Source organism: Cotesia typhae, unplaced genomic scaffold (genome assembly GCF_013202065.1).
Source record: "Cotesia typhae breed Kobodo isofemale line unplaced genomic scaffold, CoteBio_Ctyphae contig_83, whole genome shotgun sequence".
Classification (NCBI taxonomy): Eukaryota; Metazoa; Arthropoda; class Insecta; order Hymenoptera; family Braconidae; genus Cotesia; species Cotesia typhae.
The window spans coordinates 2,711,796-2,733,192 of record NW_027423769.1 but is presented as its reverse complement, the minus strand read 5'-3'; the positions used below and the strand labels follow the sequence as shown (position 1 = coordinate 2,733,192).

The 21,397-nt window shown below is 26.7% G+C and overlaps 4 protein-coding genes across 11 annotated transcripts; 2 read left to right on the top strand and 2 right to left on the bottom strand.

The window, feature by feature from the left end:
* Nucleotides 1–2,119: 2,119 nt before the first annotated feature.
* LOC141533287 (uncharacterized) lies at nucleotides 2,120–13,398 on the top strand. Of its 5 annotated transcripts, none has more exons than XM_074252069.1 (6): nucleotides 4,115–4,221; nucleotides 7,855–9,526; nucleotides 9,594–9,736; nucleotides 9,870–10,066; nucleotides 10,546–12,153; nucleotides 13,258–13,398. In XM_074252069.1, the coding sequence occupies exons 1-6, from the start codon at nucleotides 4,202–4,204 to the stop codon at nucleotides 13,260–13,262; spliced, it is 3,645 nt and encodes a 1,214-aa protein (XP_074108170.1). In that variant the 5' UTR covers nucleotides 4,115–4,201; the 3' UTR covers nucleotides 13,263–13,398. The 5 variants fall into 5 exon arrangements, with proteins under 5 accessions (XP_074108172.1, XP_074108170.1, XP_074108169.1 ...); XM_074252070.1 differs by lacking the exons at nucleotides 4,115–4,221; nucleotides 13,258–13,398 and adding exons at nucleotides 6,265–6,398; nucleotides 6,476–6,674 and having other exon boundaries at nucleotides 10,546–12,550; XM_074252071.1 differs by lacking the exons at nucleotides 4,115–4,221; nucleotides 13,258–13,398 and adding an exon at nucleotides 2,120–2,240 and having other exon boundaries at nucleotides 10,546–12,550.
* Nucleotides 2,274–6,672, bottom strand: LOC141533290 (pickpocket protein 28). The gene is made up of 10 exons (XM_074252080.1): nucleotides 6,310–6,672; nucleotides 6,038–6,243; nucleotides 5,079–5,282; nucleotides 4,873–4,990; nucleotides 4,657–4,805; nucleotides 3,921–4,393; nucleotides 3,720–3,843; nucleotides 3,184–3,309; nucleotides 2,689–2,780; nucleotides 2,274–2,565 (listed from the first exon to the last, which is right to left on the bottom strand). Exons 1-10 carry the CDS (start codon nucleotides 6,589–6,591, stop codon nucleotides 2,384–2,386), a joined length of 1,956 nt encoding a protein of 651 aa, XP_074108181.1. The 5' UTR covers nucleotides 6,592–6,672; the 3' UTR covers nucleotides 2,274–2,383.
* On the bottom strand, nucleotides 13,144–16,896 carry LOC141533293 (uncharacterized). Of its 2 annotated transcripts, none has more exons than XM_074252086.1 (5): nucleotides 16,773–16,896; nucleotides 15,915–16,164; nucleotides 15,133–15,164; nucleotides 14,771–15,019; nucleotides 13,144–13,358 (listed from the first exon to the last, which is right to left on the bottom strand). In XM_074252086.1, exons 2-5 carry the CDS (start codon nucleotides 15,916–15,918, stop codon nucleotides 13,269–13,271), a joined length of 375 nt encoding a protein of 124 aa, XP_074108187.1. In that variant the 5' UTR covers nucleotides 15,919–16,164; nucleotides 16,773–16,896; the 3' UTR covers nucleotides 13,144–13,268. The 2 variants fall into 2 exon arrangements, with proteins under 2 accessions (XP_074108187.1, XP_074108188.1); XM_074252087.1 differs by lacking the exon at nucleotides 13,144–13,358 and adding an exon at nucleotides 14,329–14,568 and having other exon boundaries at nucleotides 16,773–16,882.
* On the top strand, nucleotides 16,779–21,257 carry LOC141533291 (uncharacterized). Of its 3 annotated transcripts, XM_074252081.1 has the most exons (10): nucleotides 16,834–16,964; nucleotides 17,206–17,407; nucleotides 17,491–17,626; nucleotides 18,761–19,130; nucleotides 19,201–19,258; nucleotides 19,343–19,529; nucleotides 19,969–20,050; nucleotides 20,135–20,366; nucleotides 20,731–21,034; nucleotides 21,153–21,257. In XM_074252081.1, exons 2-10 carry the CDS (start codon nucleotides 17,319–17,321, stop codon nucleotides 21,216–21,218), a joined length of 1,524 nt encoding a protein of 507 aa, XP_074108182.1. In that variant the 5' UTR covers nucleotides 16,834–16,964; nucleotides 17,206–17,318; the 3' UTR covers nucleotides 21,219–21,257. The 3 variants fall into 3 exon arrangements, with proteins under 3 accessions (XP_074108185.1, XP_074108182.1, XP_074108184.1); XM_074252083.1 differs by lacking the exon at nucleotides 16,834–16,964 and having other exon boundaries at nucleotides 17,301–17,407; nucleotides 17,496–17,626; XM_074252084.1 differs by lacking the exons at nucleotides 17,206–17,407; nucleotides 17,491–17,626 and having other exon boundaries at nucleotides 16,779–16,964.
* Nucleotides 21,258–21,397: the final 140 nt, after the last annotated feature.

Sequence of the window (21,397 nt, the reverse complement as noted above, 5' to 3'; positions counted from 1 at the left end):
AATTATATCAATCCTTTTACTACGTACGGTAAAAACCTGCTACAGTATTTTGGTGTAGATTAGATAGATATTATTATTATTAATTAATTAATTAATTAAATAATTATTTTTTAATATTCTTTAGAGTTATCTTTGTCTTGATTATATGCATAAAAATTAATACAATTTTGGTGAGCACCTGAAGCAGCAAAGTGGAGTTTATGAGGCTGAGAAAGGGCGCATTCTTAGTTGTTATTCACAATTATATAAATAATGTAATTTTATTTTAATAATTGAACAAACAAAAAATAAACATTTGAAAAATAATATTACAAAAAAAATTTATATATTATTATGAAAAGTAATCAGTAGGTTTAATATATCAATCATCAATGAGTTTTTATATGAATTGATTGGTTTTTTATTTAAAGTAAAAGACCCAGTTATTGACACTGGCCTAGTTGTTTGACACTTGCAACTTTATTCTTATTAAAAAAAAAAAATGTTCTCAAAAAAAAAAATTATCTTAAAATTTACACGGAAAGAACAAGATGACACTGGATATCATCCCGGATTACAATAACTATAATCCAGATTATAATGAGTATAATCCAGATTATAATGAGTATAATCTAGATTATAATGAGTATAATCTAGATTTTCCAAGCTATCATCTAAAAAATTTTTTCATCACAGATATCACTGAGTATAATCTGGGATGATATCCAGTGTCATTAAAAAAAAAATTGCAAGTGTCCATAACTAGGCCAGTTTCAATAACTGGGTTTTTTACTTTACTCCAAAATTAATAATTGTTGAAAGCTTGAATTAATTTAAAAATTTTAATGACAAATTTATGTAAATTTCCGTGTGGACATTTACTCAATGTCTTCCTCTATTTCAGCTACCGATTTTTATAAATACTACATTAAAAAATAAGTTTTTTTTTCTTAGTATAATTAGAATAATTATTACTGTAATTACTAATGATTGTTTTTTTTTTGCAATACTGAATCAAACATCTTTGCATCTATTGATAATAATTATATGATAATTGATAATAATAACGATGTAAATTAATATTTATATATATATTATACATATATATTTTTTTTTGTCGTCAATTGTGAATATATGTTGTTTAGAATGAATCAAGTAAAGCAGTACACGTCTTATCGTGCTTTTATCAAGTGATTTGTTTATTATAAATAAATTTAAAATTAGAATCAAATGAATGAGGGTGTAAGTTTAATTAAATTGCACGGGGCGTATTATATTTGTAAAACAAAAGTTTCTAAATGTATACATACTCTGTGCAAAATAAATATAATTAAGTATTTACTCGAATTGATGAAAAAAAAAAAATTTTTTTTTTTTGTTATGAATGAATTTTCATAAAAAACTAAATTGTACAGCATAAAAAAAATCCAACATTTTTTTTCTATACTAAATGATAATATTTTACGTAATTATTATACTAATTTTATTTACATATTATATTTGGCGAATGTAAATGAGTTGACGAAGAACTAAGGTCTTTAAATGATATATAATAGATATTAATAATAATTTGTGAACATCTAGTGTTATGTTTAGAATTTTGTATGAAGAAATAAGAAATCATAAATGAAAAAAATACCTAGTAGTTTTAAATTTATCTACTGTCAATACGTAGGAATTATGAATAAATTAATAAATATGTGTATATTAATGCTTACACACAAAGAAAAAAAAAAGAAAATGGATTATTATGGTATATAATTTTTAGATAATAAAATAATTATTCATTTTTAATCACGAATTCGAAATTTTTCCATGGAAATTCATGAAAATAAAGTTAGCCGACATCTAAAAATTTTTAGAACTTTTTTTTTATAAAAAAAATTATTACAAAAAAATAAAAAAATTTTTTTTTGTGTAAAAAACTTGAAAAACTGTAAGTGCAATTTTTTAAAAATATTTTTTAGTTTTATTTTAATAATTAAAAACGTCGGCTAACTTTAGTATTATAATTTTTCCCGCTTTATTTTAAAAAAGCGCGCCATCTGCCAGCGCTCAGTCTAAACTTACCGTCTGTTGTAGAAATAGTGGCTGACTATTAGTATTTTTTTTCTTTTTTTTATGGTTAGTACATACTACTCAAAAACATGTTTATCGCACTATCAACATGACAAATCGTCTTCAAATCTCATAATAATAATTAAGCTATTAGTAATTAGTAATGGATTGTAAATGGTGATTTAATCTGATATTTTTAAAAGGTGAGTAACAATTGTTAATACACTTATGTCTAATTTTTCATTTAAATAAAGATTTTATTTTTATTATTTTTTTTTTTTAATAATATATTTAGAAGATTATTTATAAATTTGTTATCGTTAATTAATTCAAGTCCACCGTTAATTTACTGAGAAAATGGATACACTATTTTTGGTTGTATGTCAGATGTTTTTCGGTGATCTGTGCATTTAGACCTTTCATTCCACTGAATCCTACACCACAATCTCAAAGTTATAAAATAAAAAATTTCAACAACTGAGAGAAAACTAAACCCCATAAACAATCCAAGAAGACCACCAGTGTTGGCTGTAACAAATTTTATTTATTAATTAAATATGTGTGTCAATGATAAAGAAAGACAAGTTCTGATCAATAATTATTATTCTGCTCATTAATAAGTGATTGATGATGACAACAATGACAACTTACATAAAAATTCTATAAATCCAAATAATTCGCTCTTTACGTATTTAGGAAATTGCGAATTGACAAAAAATAAATGAACTACTGCCATATTTTCTCTATAACACAGGTAATAATAAAAATAAAATTAAATCACAGTATTAGTAAAAAAAAAAAAAAAAAAAAAAAAAAATACAATATAAAAATGCTTCTAAAAATTTTCACTTGTAATTTTTATTAATTTTCACAAATGGAAATTTTTTTTATAATAATTTTATTATTATAAAATTTTTAAATAATTTTTAATGTCTCCTAACTTCAGTGTCATTTTTTTAAACAAACAAATTATAGCAAGAAAATTTTATTTAAAAATTTCATCTTTAGAAGCTCTGAAAAATTGTAAATGAGATTTTTATAAATAATTTTCTATGCCTAGTTTATTTTTAAAGAAAAATCTAGAAATTTTCAAGTGTCTGTTAACTTCAGACTCATAAAAAAAAAAATAGAAATTCTAATACTTACTTGAAATATTTTTTACTATTTTTAATATATGTATCGTCGACATGAATTGCTGATGTGAGTATACTGTGTGACATTGTAAACTCATAATTAATTTCAAAGCAACCCGGCCAACAATTACAACTTGGTCTAAGAAAAATGATTACTTTAGTACGAAAGTTGAAAAATTAAAAAGTGTCACGTAATAATTACGTGATTTTTAGGTAATCATTTACAAGTCGGGAAAAAAATAAAGATTTCGAATGAAAATTAATTTGACAGATATTTAATAATTTAAAAAATTTTTTTTAAAAATAAATTACTGTAAAATAAAAATGAAAAAAAAAAAATTGACATTTAGAAATTTACAAAATTAAAAAATGCAATTTTTAAAAAATAATTTTTTAGAACAAATTTTATTTAAATTATTTTATTTATTTAAACAAATTTTTTTAAAAATATTTTTTTTTACAAAAAAAAAAAATATATCAAAATTTAAAAAAAAAAATAAAAATTAAAATGTTAGACCCCACTTGTAAATAATTACCGATTTTCATTACATTTCGGTAACATTAAGTTTATCAGCGACTGCTTCATCATCATAAAGTTTTTTTTCCATCAATTTTCTGGCATCATTCGCACATTGATCATCTTTCTTCCCACATATCTGAGTATTTGCTGACTCTATCAAGTAAACCACAAAAATATCATAAGTTACAATCTTAAAAATAAGATATTAATTTTTGGAAAAAAAAATTTACTTGGCATGTAATACTGGACACAATTACAGATTTGTTGAGTGAAGTTTGCCTCACATTCAAGAAGACAATTTCTCTGAGTATAAGTGCGATAATACTTTAATTTACGCTCAGTATTAAAAAAGCACTTTCTTTTTTTACTAGGTATCCCAAGAATTGATAAACTCGCAGTGTTAATACGCGGTGTGATGACAATGCGGGTCTCTTCTCCAGGACTTATGGCAAAACCAAAATCAGTCATCTTTGGTGTCTCTACAGGATTGTGAAGGAGTAATTTAAACCCAATGCTTGCTGTAGATGAACAGTAATACTCTTTGATATTTGTATCTAAAACAAGAGTAAGACCGTAGTATTTTCCTGCACCGTAAGGTCGCCAGGGTTGAGTTTCTGGATGAACTGAATCATTATATCCAGTCTCTGGTTTCCAATCCATTATCGGAAAAGGAAATGTTACGTTGAGATCTGACCATTCTGGACTTTAACACAAAAAATATTAATTATTGTATTTTATCAATTTTTTATGAAAATTAAATTAGCTGACATCTAAAAATTTTTAGAATTTTTTTTTATTGAAAAAATTATTACAAAAAAATAAAAAAAAATTTTCATTTGTAAAAAAATGAAAAAACTGTAAATGCAATTTTTTAAAAATATTTTTTTGTTCTAATTAAATGATAAAAAAAAATAAAAAACGTCGGCTAACTTAAATATCATAAATAGTTATCGTTAAAAAACATACGGATTATAAAACATAAAATCACGATGAACAGAATTAAAATTACAGCACATTCCTTCGTCTGTTAATGTAGGATTAAATATTCTTTCACATTCTGTAACGTTCCCGTGCCACTGACAGTGATGCAGCATCTCATTGCATGGTTGGGATACCTTTAAAAAATTAATTTATTTCATAAATTATAATCATTAAAAAATTAAAAATACTACTGAAGATTACATTAATCATAAAACGCAAAACATTGGTCCAGTTTGCTGATCCAAAGACATCATCAATCTCGGTTTCATTTCTGGAGTTACAAATATCCTCCAACAAAAGTTTGTCTAGGTCTTCATTTCTAGATAGTGAAAGTATTGATTATAAACGGTTGGATATTTAAAATTATACAGTAGTTAATTATTTTAATAATCAATAATACTTGATACCCGTTATTAATGCGATCAGCTTCGCTCTTCTTAGCGTTATTCATATTGCAAATAGTCACTGAAGGAAATGGAAATTCTTCAAAGGATACTGGCTCAGGATTCATCGAAATAATTATTGGAGATGATAGCCATTTGTTGTATAAATGTAATATAAAGTAAGCTGCACTGAGAAATGCACATATGAATGCGCAGATCCAAAATAATCTGCATTGAAGTGAAATAAATTTTTTTTAATTGATTCTAAATAAATAATTTAAAAAGAGGTAATTATTTGCAGTGGGGTCCACCAATTTAATTTTTATTTTTTTTTTTTAATTTTGATTTATTTTTTTTTTTTTTGAAAAGTACAAAAAAAAATGAATAATTAAAAAAAAAGTTAATTATTACATTTTTAACAAATTTTTTAGAAAATTGTAATATTCAACTTTTTTTTTTTTTAATTTTTTGTTTTTGTGTACTTTTCAAAAAAAATATATCAAAAACATAAAAAAAAAAAATAAAACAGAAATTTTATCCAAAAACATGAAAGCCAAAATTTTTTCCAATTTTTGAAGGCAAAAAAAGCTATCGAAATCTATGGCATGAAAATTAGCAGTCACTTGATGATTTTTTAATTTTATTTAATAAAAAAATAATTAAAAAAAAAAATTGCATTTTTTAATTTTATTTAATAAAAAAATAATTAAAAAAAAAAATTGCATTTTTTAATTTTATAAATTTCTAAATGTTAATTTTTTTTCTCATTTTTATTTTGTACAAAAATTTTTAAAATTATTAAATATCTGCCAAATTAATTTTCATTTTAAATCTTTTTCTTTTCTTTCACATTTTTCAAAAATGAAATAAAAAAAAATTTTTAAATGTTAATTTTTCTCCTAGATATAGCCAAAAATAGTGTGGGCTCCACTTGTAAATAATTACAAAAAAAAAAAAAAAAAAAAAAAAAAGAAACTAATTACTTCTCAATTACAGACACTTGAGAATCTCCAAGATAACGAAGACCATGTAAAGTACTATTGGAGCAATATTGCTCTAAGAATGAATTAAATTTAATTTTCCGAAAGCACATTTGAATTTTCTTTTTCTGCGTTGGCAAAATATTATTAATATCATCCTGTGTCCATGTATTTTTACGTACTTGAAGAGTTTTGTCGACATCATCTATCTAACTTGGTAATGAAGTAATTAAACATCCAAAAGATTAATAAATAATTACACTAAATGGTATTACCTTTGGCAAGAGATTATTTTGGAGCTTTAATGCATTGTGACGAGTGTTACTAAATCCTTCAAAACGCTGCGAAACTTTGTACGGATTTTGTAAGTGCACTGTATTAAGCGTAAATAATTCATTTTCCTTGGATTCACCATTAAAGCCACGTAATTTTCTAATGTAGGTCTCTGAACTCATTTTATCAATTCTGAAAACTCCAATTGGATTATCCGATGAAAAAATACACGTGACACTGACTGATGTCGCGGCTCTCTTTTCACTTACTTCACAAATTTGCATTTAATCACGTTATTGCTTTACTACAAATGCTCGGAAAAAAAAAGGGGAAAAGAAAAATGTAAATAGAGTGTGGTGTTGTAGAGGTAATTGACAGAAGTTGCAAGAATAATAACAGAATGATCATCTAAGATAATATTTGGTGTCAATTAATGTCATAGTGAATTGACAAGTTGCGTGATAATAAAATGGAAAGCTCGACTAGTTTACCTGATTATGTACAGACTTGCTTAAAGAACTTTTTTAAATTTTTCTGTCGACGCTCTAGAGACCTTGATGACATTAACTAACAGTCACTATTACCGATAATGGTTTTTTTCCACCCACAACATCTTTTTGCGTAAATTAATTTATAATGTTTATTTTTCTCTAGCTCATTATCAAGCTATCATTGCAAATATTATGAATAAAAGAACATTCCAAAAGTTATATTTATTTAAGATCATAATCATTGTTATGTTTACTTTTTATCGACACTATTTTTATTAATTCAACATGGTAGGTCACGTAAGAAGATCAATAAAAATTATTTTTTTAAATATACTATTTAGTAATCGATTAACTTTTAGAATTTTCAAGAAATTTTCTCAGTAAAAGATTTAATCAAAAGTTTATAATTGATTAGTAACTTTATCATTTTTTTTTTTGTTAATGTTCGTGGTCAAGTTCTATCTATCAAAAACTATGAAATTACTGATTAAATATTTACTTTGAAGCGATATCAGTGGATTACTCGTTTTTGCATGCATATAAACTGATGTCATGAAGTGGTAAAACTGATAGAAGGTTGAACATGTCATTGTTGAGAATACTAATCGATTTAAAAAATTCTTATTTTATAACAAACTTTTTTATAATTGTAAAACTAGCAACCACTTCACTATGATATATTTTTCATATATACATAAATATAATGTATATTTTAAAGATATAAGCTCATCCTGATGTTACACTCATCAAGAGCTTTCGTTTGAGTACCCACTTGCATTTTTGATATATTTTTCATATATACATATATATAATATATATAAATATATGAAATATATGAAAAATTGATGTGGGTACTCAAATGAAAGGTCTCGATGAGTGTAATGTCAGGATGAGCTTATACCTTCAAAAATGTCAATAGTTCACAAGATACAAGGTCATTTCTCAATTATATATATAAAAATCAATTTTATCATATAAATACACTAGCCATAAAATTAATAATATAGATTATTTCTAAAAAAAATCTATTAAAATCAATCTATTTATTTTTTTCAGATTTAAAATGTCGGAGGATAAACCAACTTTAGAAGAGAATAAAGATGAAGAATTGGATCCGACCGAGCAATTGCTCGATAGATTGCCTGATTCAATTACGACAATGTGGGAAATACCACAAATATATGAGTTCCTGTGTCTAGCTAAATCGAGCTTGCATATCCAGCATTTGTCGATGTATGAAATGGAACGGATGCTTCTAATACCACGAGCATCAAAACAGCTAGCGATAATTATGACTTGTCTTTTGAGTCCATCTCTACCACGATCTAAGCTCAAAAAAGTTCCATTGATGCCATATGAATTTTGGACAAATTATTTATTAGCCCACAAAGTCTCACAGTGGTACAAAGTGTATCAAAGTAAAGAGTGTGACTCAGTAAAAGTATTTGATACAATCGGAGTAGAGCCAGAATTTTGGGAAATTTTTCCCGAAGTCGCTTCAATGGGCGTGCGTGATTTTGAAGATTTTACCTTGAGACAACGTGTATGGCTTCTTAAAACAGTTTGTGATACTCTGACGCATTCAAAAAAATCTTTGCAAGAAGAAGTATCTAATCGTTATTTAAATGGCGAAAGTGAAAAACTTTTAGGCCGTGATCGTTATGGAACGCGTTATATTTATTTTCCTATTTTTCTTGATAATGATTTAAGAATTTATAAACACTGTATGAATAATAAAGTATTTTTAAACGCAGTGCCTGTAAAAGCTAAATTAAAGCTTCAAACTACGAGAGTAAGAAAAAAACGTCGGGATAGAAGACGTACTAATCGTTGGAGAAATGGATTTTTACCTAAAAAACGTCCTGGAGGTGTTAAAAAAAATGCTAGCGATTTAGAAAATAGTACAAATAATAGAAATAAAATTATAGAAAAAAATGATAATGCAATAAATTTAAATATTCATAATAATAGTAATGAAATTGATGATTCTAATTTAGATATTAATGAAGATAAAAAAGATCTTGGCAAAGCAATAGAGTCTTTAGAGTCGGAAATTTTAAGAGAAGAAGAACAGGAGAATGAAAAAGAACCTGAAGGCAAAGAAGAAATAGAAGAAGAAGAAAAGGAAAGAGATAGTCAAGTAAAAGTAGAGGAAACGAGTGAAAATAACGTGATGCCGAAAATTGATGAGAAACCTCCGGAAGGCGATGAATACAATGAATGTACTGTACGAGACGACGTGTCTAGCAGCTCAAAGACTGACGATGAGAAAATAAATGAGATGTTGTCTAGTAACGTGAATATTAGTAAAGAAAACAATTGCTCTGGATCGAAGAGTGACGATGAAAAGTTAATCGAGACGCAGACGCAAGTTGTCAGTGATAATCAAATTGACAACCAAGAAACCGAAGCAACTGTTGAGGCTGAGAGTGAAGAAACTGGTGAACATAATGATGATGATGATGATGATGATGATGATGATGTTGGTAAGAAAGAAAGTAATGAAGAAGTTGATGATTATAAATTGTTGGAAGAAAATTTATGTAATGATGCAACTGAAGATGAGAATAAAATTGAAAGAACAGAGACTTGTAAAAGAGATATGGAAAATTTTAATAATATTTTGACTGACTTGAAAGGCTCCAAGTTTCAACTTGTTGCGGATAGCATAGATTCTCTCAGGAATTTAATTGCAGATCTTTATGCGCTTAATTCGGTTAAATCAACAGTAAGTATCTAAAAAAAAATTTTTAATTAATTTTATGATTTAATTAATAAATTTATTTTTTTTTCAGCAACCTGTAAGATGTGAGATGCTTCTTATCAGTAAATTACAGGCGTTACTTGATACTTTGAAACCGAAAGAATCTTTACTTAAAGAATCGGCAGCTAAATCGAAAGCTAAATTATTAAACGAGCAAAAGAATTTCATTGAAGGGTTATTATTATTATTATTATTATTATTATTATTATTATTATTATTATTATTATTATTATTATTATTATTATTATTATTATTATTATTATTATTATTATTATTATTATTATATTTTATTATTATGTGTCAATAGATTACCAGAACTAGATGATTCATTGACCGGTACTCGTAGTTCTAATTCATGGGTTCTTGGTTCTCAAGGATGTCCTCTACTTTCATACAGTGATACAATTCTTCAACGTTTGTTACAAGAAAATGATAGTGAAAAAGATAAAATGAAAATTAAAGAAGAAATTGATAATGATGAGTCGGATAACGACTCAAAAGAAGGTATTTTTTTTTAATGATTGTTAAAATAAGGAAATTCGATCGCTGGTTATGTCAAAATTTGTTTGAATTTTTTTAAATTATTATATAACATTCATTACGAGATAAAATATAAGCTCACCTCGACATTACACTCATCGAGATCTTTCATTTGAATACCCACATGCATTTTTATATATTTTTCATATATATAATATATATAAATATATAAAATATATGAAAAATTGATGTGGGTACTCAAATGAAAGCTCTTGATAAGTGTAACATCGGGATGAGCTTATATTTTTAATAACGTCAATATTTAAACAAGTACAAGGTTGCTAGTTATTGTTAATAAAATTAATTGAACAAACTTATATTTCTTAAAAAAAAAACAAAACTCTTAAATTTTTTATACATGACCAATTTTCACATCTAGCAATTGGATTTTCTCATCAAAAAAAAAAAAAAAATCTCTAATTATTTTAAATTCCGAAAAATAGAACCAGAAACACGAAGAGTACTACGAGCCCGAGGAGTATCTTCGTACATAGAGCCTTTTTCGTCAGACTCAGAAAGTGCCTCGAGTAGTTATGAAGACTGGGTAGGTTTTGAATCCGTCGATCCCGCAACAGGGATTCACAGCACTCCAGCACCTCTTCCAGTGCCCGCAAAAGCCCGCTTAGCGACTGACCAATCTGACGCGACGGATTCCGACAAAGATTGGATACTGCCAAGCCGCCGTAAGCGAAAACGCAAAGGATCATCACCGAGCAAACGATTAAGATCACAATCCAGCAAAGCGCAAAATCCAAAAGCCGACTTTAAGGAACCGGAGATGACTCAAGACCCAGTAGACCCGGTACCTGACGCTGACCCAGTTTCCACAACGCCAGACCCCGACCCAATAATCAGCAACAATGGTCTTTTAAATTCTATAAAAATAGAAAGTGTTCACTCGGTACTCGACATAAAGGACGAAGGACCAATAATGGACAGCCAGCCGGAGCCAGTTTCCACGGGGATGCATCAGAATTACGTGCTAGTAAATGCAGGAAACGGGCCCGTAAATTACGTGGTGATGCCTCCGGAAAATCCGTCACTGATTCCTCAATCTCCAATGATCTCAGTGATTCCACAAGTACCAATGCATTCAGGATACTATATGCACAACCCAACGGGATATCTGATCCCCAATCAACCCATGTCCAATCACATGCACTCGTACGGCGAGCCCTCGAATCTGCAAATGAATCAACACATGGTTATTCAGCAAAACACAAACTACATGCCTCCGCACAATAATTACATGCCTTATCACCAAATGCGAGCTCCAATGTACTCTAATCGATACCAAGGACCAATGATGAACCAGCCTGGAGTAAATCAACCCAATATGAACCACGGAATTAATCAACCTGCTGTTAATAACCAGCCCAGAATTAATCAGCCTGCGATGGAGCGACCATTACCGCGGGTCGTGCAAAATCGACCAGTTACCCTTCCTCCGCGAGCTCGTCACCCTGACGGAGCAGTAATTAGAAGCACTGTGCCCTTCCGGCCGGTTTATCGGCCAGCAGTCACTCCGACTCTTCGAGCACGCCTTGCAGCTCCGAGGAATCCTAACCAGCAGCAGAGTGTCAGGCATATTCAACCGCGACCTACGCTACAGAAAAACAATCCTCCATCTAAAGGTAAGACCACTTCGTTAATTGTTCTCAGTGACAGTGATGATGAAATTGAAATGATCATCACTGAGAAACCCGGGACTGCTAATTCTACGACTCCGCAAAAACCCGGACCAAAAAATACTGTGCAGAAGAAAGTTATCAGTAGGACTGGGAGCACCAACAGTGGCTCGGCTTCGAAAGCTAATCCTGTTACGAATAAAAGCGGACTCACTCCACAAATTATTGAGCGCATGAATCAAGGCGGTATATCAATTACTCCGGTCAAGCCTAAATCACCTGCTAAAACTTCTCCGATTTCGGCTACACAACTTGTCGTTGTTGTTAATGAAACGGGAAGCCACTATGCACTGGCACTACCCAATGGTAGTAAATTAATACTGACTCCAGAACAGGTTGCACAGATACGGGCTTCCAATGGTGGTAAGCTTATACTATAGTTCAAGATCCAAATGCCAAAAGGGCGCATATCTATTTATACGCCCTTTTTTTGGCTTTGCTGTGCCAAAAGGGCGTATAAATTTTTTTTTTTTTTTTTTTAACTAATCGTTTTAGTAATACTTTTTAATTCTAAAAATAAAAAAATTAATTTCCAAAGCCAAAAGGGCGTATTTTTTTTTAATTTATACGCCCTTTTAGCTTTAGGACATTGAAAATTTAGTGACTTAAAGCCAAAAGGGCGCATAATTTTTTTTGCCGATTGCTTTGAATCGTCGCATTTATATGTTACTAATTTTGCTGCAAAATTTAAAATATATTTTGATTATTAAATTACAAATAGGGATTTTTAAAATTTATTTTAATTAAAAAAAAAAACAAATCAACTCTAATAAATTAATAAATATAATTTTTGAATTATAAATTTTAAGAAAATTGCTTTTTTGAGAAAATTTGATTTTTTTAATTAGAATAAAATTGCAAGTGTCAAACAACTAGGCCAGTGTCAATAACTGGCTCTTTTACCTTATTACAATTTTAATACGTATTCTGTTTAAAATTTTAATTAAAAAAGAAAAAAAAATAGTTGCGATATCTAACATGGTTGGTGAGTCAGAGACGCTAAATTTAAAAATATTAAATCATCTGGATTAATTTTTTAGAGTTAAATTTTATATTTCAGAGCAAAATTGAAATTTTTTTTATACGCCCTTTTGGCATTACTACGTTGAAAATTTTTTTTTTGACAAACTTTTACGTTTTGAGCAGTTCTAAATTGAATGGCGAAAAAAAAATTTTTTATACGCCCTTTTGGCACAAAACCCTATCTATCTGCTGTAATACGCTCTTTTAGCATTTGGGTCGCGAGTTAGATTTTAATATTTATAAAATTTATTACCAGTTTACGATTATTATTTTTATAATTATTATTAAGTATGTATACATTTTTAACAACGTAAGCTGTAGAAATTCCAATTGTAAATATTAAATATAAATTTTATTATTCATAACTTTAATAATTATAAATTTAATAATTGGCTAAAAAAATTTTTTTTTATCAATTTTAAATTTAATTAACAATTTTTATAGCTTGAATGAAATTAAGGCTCAGCCTTTTTTGAAGTATCAATAAATTTTGACAGCCTTGAACCATTGTATGGTGTATCGCTATTGGGTGGGTGGAGACGCATCTAAAAAAAAAATTATATATTTATAATACAAATATATGAGTATATTGATATACAGATATTTAAATAGTAGTTTTAGGTTGATAATTTTGCAATATATATGTTTAATTTTAAGCTCATAGAATTTATTTAATTTATTATCATTAATCTGTTATATTAAATATAACATCACAAATATCACTATTGATAATTAAAACAATTTTAAGTCTATTATTTAATCGTTTACCGGTTTTACGTACCATGTGATAGTCCGAATCCGTAAAATTCCATTTGATTAAAAAAAATAATATGTTTTGTGTATGGAAAATTTTATAAAAAAAAATTACCCAAAATTTTTACAATTTATGATGAGATACTTATGATTTCCAATAAATAATTATATTAATATTTAATTTAGTTGTTACGGCGTTAATTATAAAGCTTTTGTTTTATAAATTAAGGTATTATTAATTATTATAAATATTAGTAATTGTAATTATTGATTAATAAAATTGAATAATTTGATAAATGTTTGGTGACAAAAAAAAATTAATTATTTATAAATCATGTCAATCGCTATGCAGTAATATATTAATTTAAGGGAGTATTCTCGTTTAGAAATTCAAAAAAATCAATTTTAAATTTCCCGCTAAAAAAATTTTAAATTTTAAAAAGTTGGGAAGTTATTGGGTTTACCGCGTTTTTATTATCCACTGATAATATTTTAAATGTATAAACTCACCTTGACATTACACTCATCGAGACCTTTAATTTAAGTACCCACATCAATTTTTCATATATTTTATATATTCATATATATTATATATATGTATATATGAAAAATTGATGTGGGTACTCAAATTAAAACTCTTGACAAGTGTAACATCGGGATGAGCTTATATTTTTAAAAACGTCAATAGTTAAGGAATGACCTTGTATCTTGTGAACTATTGATACTTCTAAACGAAAATATCCCCTTAAAATTGATTAAATATTTAATTATTTATTTATTTATTTATTTATTTATTAAATAATAGTAATAATTGATAGCGTCGTATATTATTATTATTAGTTTGGATGATATTGCCCATTAGCTTAGTGTATAATGTATCGTGTTATCCCGCATAGATGACGATGAATAGCGTCATATCATAGCATCATGAATATTCATCTATTTGTCGGTGTACTCGTTGTCGAACGGCTCGCTGTCTGTTTCCAATTTTTTCATTCGTTTCTGAAATTCAAAACCAACACCATTAAAAAGCCTGCGCAATCTAAATTCAAAGCATGGACCACGTCTGCTGTTTTTTAGTTCCAATTTTTTTTTTTTTTTTTTTTTTTTTTTTTAATTAATTTTAATTAATTTATACAATACAATATAATACTCTAAAATATAAAATAAATTAAAGTCCCCTGTGAAATAATTAATTACTCACCATTATTCTGTATTTTTCCTTACAAGCATATTCAGTTTCATCAACGTCATTGTAACAATCGCTCTTGTAATCTTCAGGAATAGGCCCACCTTCAAATTGACAGAGTTTTGACAATGGTTTGGCTTTAACAATCATTTTTTCAAAACCCGTGGGTTTGTGTTGAGGACAATAAAATACATCTGGTGTATTTTTATCAAACACAATACTTTTTCTCATCATATCACCAGCATTTACAAATACAATTGTGCTCTGAAATAAATTACACAATTTTTAATTATATACATTTCATAATAGGAAAAATTGTTATCAAAAATCAACAACAAAAGTCATTAAACATGCTATTAAAAATTGATTTTACTTACGATTAAGAAAATTGCTGCAAATCCCTGAGCACCTGTTAAAATTAAATCAATAAATTTTTTTTTATTAATTAAATTAAGACTAAAAAAATATTTTAAAAAAATTGCATATGTAATTTTTAAAATTTTCTAAATGTAAAATTTTTTTCTAAATAATTTTTCAATAAAATAAACAATTAAAATTTTAATTACATTAAAGTTAGCTGTCACTTGACAATTTTTTAATTTTTTTTTAACAAATAAATTTGCTCCAAAAAATTATTTTTAAAAAATTGCATTTTAATTTTTTTTAAATTTCTAAATCTCAATTTTTTTTATAAATTTTTTTTTGCCATAATTTATTTGTTACAAAAATTTTAAAATGTAAGCTAATTTAATTTTAATAATTTTTTTTTATAACAATTAAATTGCTATAAAATTATTATGATACTAAAGATTTTTTTTTATTAATTAAATTAAGACTAAAAAAATATTTATCAAAAATTGCAAGTGTAATTTTTTTAATTTTCTACAAGTGAAATTTTTTTAAAATAACTTTTCAATAAAATAAATAATTAAAATTTTTAAATGTTAGCTGCCATATTGATTATTTATCTCAACAATTCTAGAACAATCTTTTTCCTAGCAAAATATACTGAGCGGATGTGAAAAAGAAAGTTAATAATTTACTCTACACTTTTATAACTTCATTTTCCATGATTATGAGTCAACAGTTTATAAATAAAAATATATATTATAATTATTGATTGATTTAAATGAAAAATTTTTTTTAAATTAAAACTCACCCATGATTTGATAAATATTAACCCGTTTGTTTAAAACTTGATAAAATAATCTTGAAAATAACAAACGCAATTCTGTATCACACCTACAATCACCTGGTTACTTTCTGACTGAAAATAATTGTGAGCTAACTAGAATCCAGCGGACCAGCAGACTAGCAGAGCGTCCTTGTGCAACGGGCACAAAAAACAAGTGGGAGAAAGGTGCCGTTACCAGTTTAATAGTAAATAAGCACCATGATATAAAACCAAGCTATTCTCCAAAGTGAATTAAATAAGAATTGATAAAAATAATAATGATTCATGTTGTTAACAATTTCCATTCTATTTTAAATTTAAATATTAAATTAAACAATAAAAAATGAGGCTGAAGTTAGCAGACACTTGAAAATTTTTTAATTTTTCTTTAAAAATAATGACACTGAAGTTGACAGATATTAAAAATTTTTTTAGAATTTTATAGCAATTTAATTATTATAAAAAAAATATTATTCAAAAATTTCACATGTGAAAATTAATAAAAATTACAAGTGAAAATTTTTGGAAGCATTTTTTTATTGTAATTGATTTATTAAAAAAAATTTTTAAATCAACAGCTGACGGCTAACTTCGGTGTTATTAAAAATAAACTAGGCATAAAAAATTATTTAAAAAAATATCATTTATAATTTTTCAGAGTTTCTAAAAAGGAAATTTTTACATAAAATTTTCTTGCTATAATTTGTTGGTTAAAAAAATGCTGAAAATTATCAGATGTCTCTTAATTTCAGTATCACAATAAGAAAATTTATATTCGCCATTAAAAAAAATTAAAATTCATTGAAATAATAATAATAAAATAAAAAATAGTAGTTGACTTACTTTTTAAGGAATTGGAGAATAAAAATACGTTTATGGTAAGCAAAGGGGAATATATAAAAACGTAGGTGTCATGTGGGTTTCTCCGTACACCGCACATCGTGCTTACATTAAGACTTAACTTGAAGATGATCATGTCACATGAATCAAAATTCGAACGTGACCGTAATAGGCAAGAAGAAAATAAGAGCTAAGGTATTATTATTTTATAACCTAAAAAAATTATAAAAATTAATTCATCAGATATTTAATAATTTTTAACAAATAAATTATTGCGAAAAAACATTATAAAAAAAATTGACATGAAGAAATTAAAATTTTTCTTAAATAATTTGTTTGTTAAAAAAATTTTAAAATGGTCAAGTGAGTACTCAAATGAAATCTTTAAAAATATCATTAGAAACAAAATTTTTTTTATTTTTTTAATAATATATAGATAATATGAAACATGAACATAACAGCAGAATAAAAAAAAAAGCATACAGTTTTTTTTGTTTATTGATCAAGAAGCTATGTACTTCAATCAAGTTAATTTAATGGAAGTAAAAAATGATAAAATGCATCAGTGTAAAAGCTATTGTAATTAATTTCATCTTCATTTTCACGCTGCCGAATCCATCGAGTCTGAATGAATATAGGTATTGATATTGATTCATTAAGTGAATGTTAAATTAATATTTAATTTATAATGATTAGTCAATAAACCTCGATCCTCCAATAGAACAGTCGACAATAAGAACGATCAAAATGTTGGAAGTGTCATCTTTGATAAAAGCGACGTAAAGAAAACATGCTGGAATAATGAACAATTGACATTATTACTTAGCCGGAAAATATTTCAGGATTTATTGCCAGAGGTTTGTTTTAAAATTTTTTTTTTTTTTTTTTTTTTTTAACTTTTAGGTTATGAAGAAATTCTTGAGGTTTTTTGAGTAAATGTTAAAATAGGTAATTCTAAGACGTAGCATAGAATTTGTAGTAATTTTTTAATAAGATAAATTCAAAAAATTCAACATTTTTATAAAAATGATAATTATATACCTATATAGTATTTAAATCATTTTAAATTAGATTTCTTAATCAGGGTAATGGACTGATATTTATTTATATTATTTGGAAAAATATAAACTAATTTGTAATATTTTTATTTTTTCAACCAAACTATAGTCGCGAAAATTGATGATTCAGCAAAATAAATGCCGCATTTTTACGAGCTTATTACGATAAAGTTCACGTATCCACATTAACGTCGAACTTTTGCCGTATTGTCAGAATCACGAGGGAATGTTCACATTTTTAGCTATAAAACTTGGAATGTACCGTTTTATTGAATTATGTTGCTAATTTGACATTTATTATATTAACGACTATTATATATAAATCAGTTATTTTACCCTCGATTCACTTTTAACATTTTATTAATGATGTCAACTTTTTTAATGGACCTCTTCCTTCATTCATTTAATTTCATAATAAATAGAAACGTATTGTCAAAATAGTGATTTTGACTCATGAATGCTCATGATGAGTGTAACATCGGGATGAGCTTATATCTTTAAAAGCGTCAATAGTTAAGAAACGACCTTGTATCTTGTGAACTATTGATATTTTTAAAGATGTAAGCTCATCCCGACGTTGCACTCATCAATACCTTTCATTTGAGTACCCACATCAATTTTTCATATATTATATATATTTATATATATTATATATATAAATATATGAAAAATATATAAAAAATGCAAGTGGGTACTCAAATGAAAGCTCTTGATGAGTGTAACATCAGGATGAGCTTATATTTTAAAAAACGTCAATATTTAAGAAAGTACAGTGCAATTTAACAAAAGTCATTACTTAATAAATCAAAATTCTTTTTATTTATAGTTCACAAATCACGGCAGTCACATAGTATTAAATAATTAAATATAAAAAATTATATATTGATGTTCACTGTCGATCGACGTTAAATAAATAAATTAATTAAAATTCAGGTAGAAACACTTGATGCTGAAAATGATGAATTCCCTCTGTTAATTTTGGAGTACATGGACATCTGTTTGGGAATGGTTAAAAAATCAGCAACTGGTAGAATTAAAAAATTGTTGAAAAGAGCTCTGGCCGACACATTGGCCGGTTATCTTTACACTTACATTCTTCCTATAATCAGGAAATCTTATTACGCCGGTAATATCCAGTACGAAGATGCTAAAGAACTTGTTGATTTGTACCTTGAAATATTAGGATTTTTGCATTCTGATGGAGTTGGTTGGATTAAGCCTAAAAATGATATCCATTATGAAGGAGAACCGATTACAATAGAACCTGACCCTGAAGCTTGTTCAAACTTGGTTCTATATCGAGGTAATTAATCTGATTACTGCTTTTAATGACATATTTTTAATTATTATTTATGTTATTGAATCTTATATAGAAGGCGGAGTCTTGAATGTACCGATACCTTTTCTGGATGACAACAAAAACCCTGCCAGGTAAATGAATTGATTAAGAAGTAAGCAATTTAGTAATAATAATAATAATAATAATATTGATTATAATGATAATCCATTGACCAGTATAGCATTGCCATTCCAGAATGAAAGTCTTTTTTCTCTTTTTACCGAGAACTCGGCATTTATTCTGGTAAAATACTACAAAGCTGGTTACGGTTGTATGTCATCTTCCCGAGAAGAAAGAGGAGGAGTTACAAAAGGCAATGTTAATAAATTTATAAAGCAATTTGAAGATTGGTTAAATGAAGCTGTAAGTAATTTATTTATTTATTAAAGTTAATCTATAATATTAAGAGAATAAGGAAAATTATGTATAAGTATTTAGACTGTATTTGAAAATTCTCTATCTTTATATATATACATAATTAAGAAATGACCTTTTATCTTGTGAAATATTGATATTTTTTAAAATATAAGCTCATCCCGACGTTACACTCATCAAGAGCTTTCATTTGAGTACCCACATGCATTTTTGATATATTTTTCATATATACATATATGTAATATATATAAATATATAAAATATATGAAAAATTGATGTGGGTACTCAAATGAAAGCTCTTAATGAGTGTAACATGGAAATGAGTTTATATCTTAAAAAATGTCAATAATTAAAAAAGTACAGTACAATTACGCTGCATTCGAAAATTAGTATTAAATAGTTTAATAATTTTATTAAATTCAATCAGGTAACTAACCATCTGGATGATGAAAAGTGGTATCCAGCATTCGGTGGAGTTTTACGAGTAATAAAAAGTCTTAAAATTGCAGGTAATTAAATTTAGTAAATTGATTATTAATTGGCGAAATAGATATTTGATTAGAACTAAAATGTAATTAATTTGATTTATTCAGAAGAAACTACTCAAAGTTCAATTGACTATGAAGAATCCGATAATCCTATCGTAGGAGCTCCAATTAGTCCTACGTCAACATGCTCACCGAATGAGTTAAATAAATCAAAGTGGTCGACATGGGAAATTATTTTAATAGCTGTAATATTTTCAATATTACTTTGGTTGTTACTTGGCTTGTGTGTAGTATGTTGGAGAAAAAGTAACTCAAATTATTACCGGGATGGAACACCGTAAGAATTTTTTTTCGGTAATTATTTACAAGTGGGGTCCATCATTTTTATTTTTATTTTTTTTTGAACGAAATTTCTATTTGATTTTATTGATATTTTTTTTTGAAAAAATTTTTTTCAAACAAATTTATAAATTAAAAAAAAAAAATTGTTTTTATTTTTATTTATTTTATTTTTATTTTTTTTTTTTTTTGAAAAATGTTCGTTTTTTTTATGTACTTAAAAAAAAATATATATATAAAAAAAGTGGACCCCACTTGTAAATAATTACCTTTTTTCACCAATTAAAACCAAAATACCTTTTTTTTTTTTTTTTTTTTTTTTTTTTTTTTCAAGGGTTACTAATGTTTTCTATTTTTTCCAGCTTTGCCGTGGTCTACAAAAATGACAAATGTATCAATCAGGAGAATGTTTCTTCTGGACGAGGCGCTAGACAGTCAATATGGTCATGGAAGAAGAAAAATTCGGATCCTGGCTGTCCGTGTGGTAACCCAAACGTTCTAGGCGAAGAAATTGACATTGAAGGAAGAGATGAAGAATTTTTGGGTGCTATGGACTATCAAAATTACATAAATGAAGTTAATGAAAAAACGTATGAAAAAAGAAAAAAAATAGGTTTTACTTCAAGACCAACAGCTAAAAGTGCGCCAATTAAATATCACGATACGGTAAATTAATCCAATAGATATCGCAGTAGTAGATGCAGGAATAATGGAAGTAGTAGTAGTGACTAATTTAATAGAATAGAAGGCAAAAGATAAAAAGTAAATACCCTTTAATTTACAGGATTCAGGTATGTCTACCTCGGGAAGAAGTAACTTTGCCAATAACTCTAAATTTTCACCCTCGTGAAGCTAAATGATTATAAATAAAATAAAAAAGATAAAATAATTTTAAATTGTTAAAAATTCAGGGAAAATTTATTTTTAAATATATATAAAGATATGAAACTAAAATTAGCCGACAGCAAAAAATTAAAATTTTTTTTTTAATTAAATTAGTAATAAAAAAATATTTTTAAAAATTTGCAC

What these genes read in the sequence shown, in the direction of transcription:
- LOC141533290 (XM_074252080.1), bottom strand. Translation starts at nt 6,591, where the DNA reads ATGCAAATTTGTGAAGTAAGTGAAAAGAGAGCCGCGACATCAGTCAGT. An exon ending in GCTGATCGCATTAATAACGG is followed by an intron (nt 4,991 to 5,078) that starts GTATCAAGTATT and finishes TTCACTATCTAG; the next exon opens with AAATGAAGACCTAGACAAAC. An exon ending in TGTCCAGTATTACATGCCAA is followed by an intron (nt 3,844 to 3,920) that starts GTAAATTTTTTT and finishes TTTACTTGATAG; the next exon opens with AGTCAGCAAATACTCAGATA.
- LOC141533293 (XM_074252086.1), bottom strand. An exon ending in TTGCAGCAATTTTCTTAATC is followed by an intron (nt 15,020 to 15,132) that starts GTAAGTAAAATC and finishes AATTTATTTCAG; the next exon opens with AGCACAATTGTATTTGTAAA. An exon ending in AGGAAAAATACAGAATAATG is followed by an intron (nt 13,359 to 14,770) that starts GTGAGTAATTAA and finishes TTTTTTTTTTAG; the next exon opens with ATGCGTCTCCACCCACCCAA.
- LOC141533291 (XM_074252081.1), top strand. Translation starts at nt 17,319, where the DNA reads ATGATAAAATGCATCAGTGTAAAAGCTATTGTAATTAATTTCATCTTC. An exon ending in TTCAGGATTTATTGCCAGAG is followed by an intron (nt 17,627 to 18,760) that starts GTTTGTTTTAAA and finishes ATTAAAATTCAG; the next exon opens with GTAGAAACACTTGATGCTGA. An exon ending in AAACTTGGTTCTATATCGAG is followed by an intron (nt 19,131 to 19,200) that starts GTAATTAATCTG and finishes AATCTTATATAG; the next exon opens with AAGGCGGAGTCTTGAATGTA.
- LOC141533287 (XM_074252068.1), top strand. Translation starts at nt 4,202, where the DNA reads ATGCTTGCTGTAGATGAACA. An exon ending in ATGCTTGCTGTAGATGAACA is followed by an intron (nt 4,222 to 7,854) that starts GTAATACTCTTT and finishes TATTTTTTTCAG; the next exon opens with ATTTAAAATGTCGGAGGATA. An exon ending in GGATAACGACTCAAAAGAAG is followed by an intron (nt 10,067 to 10,545) that starts GTATTTTTTTTT and finishes TCCGAAAAATAG; the next exon opens with AACCAGAAACACGAAGAGTA.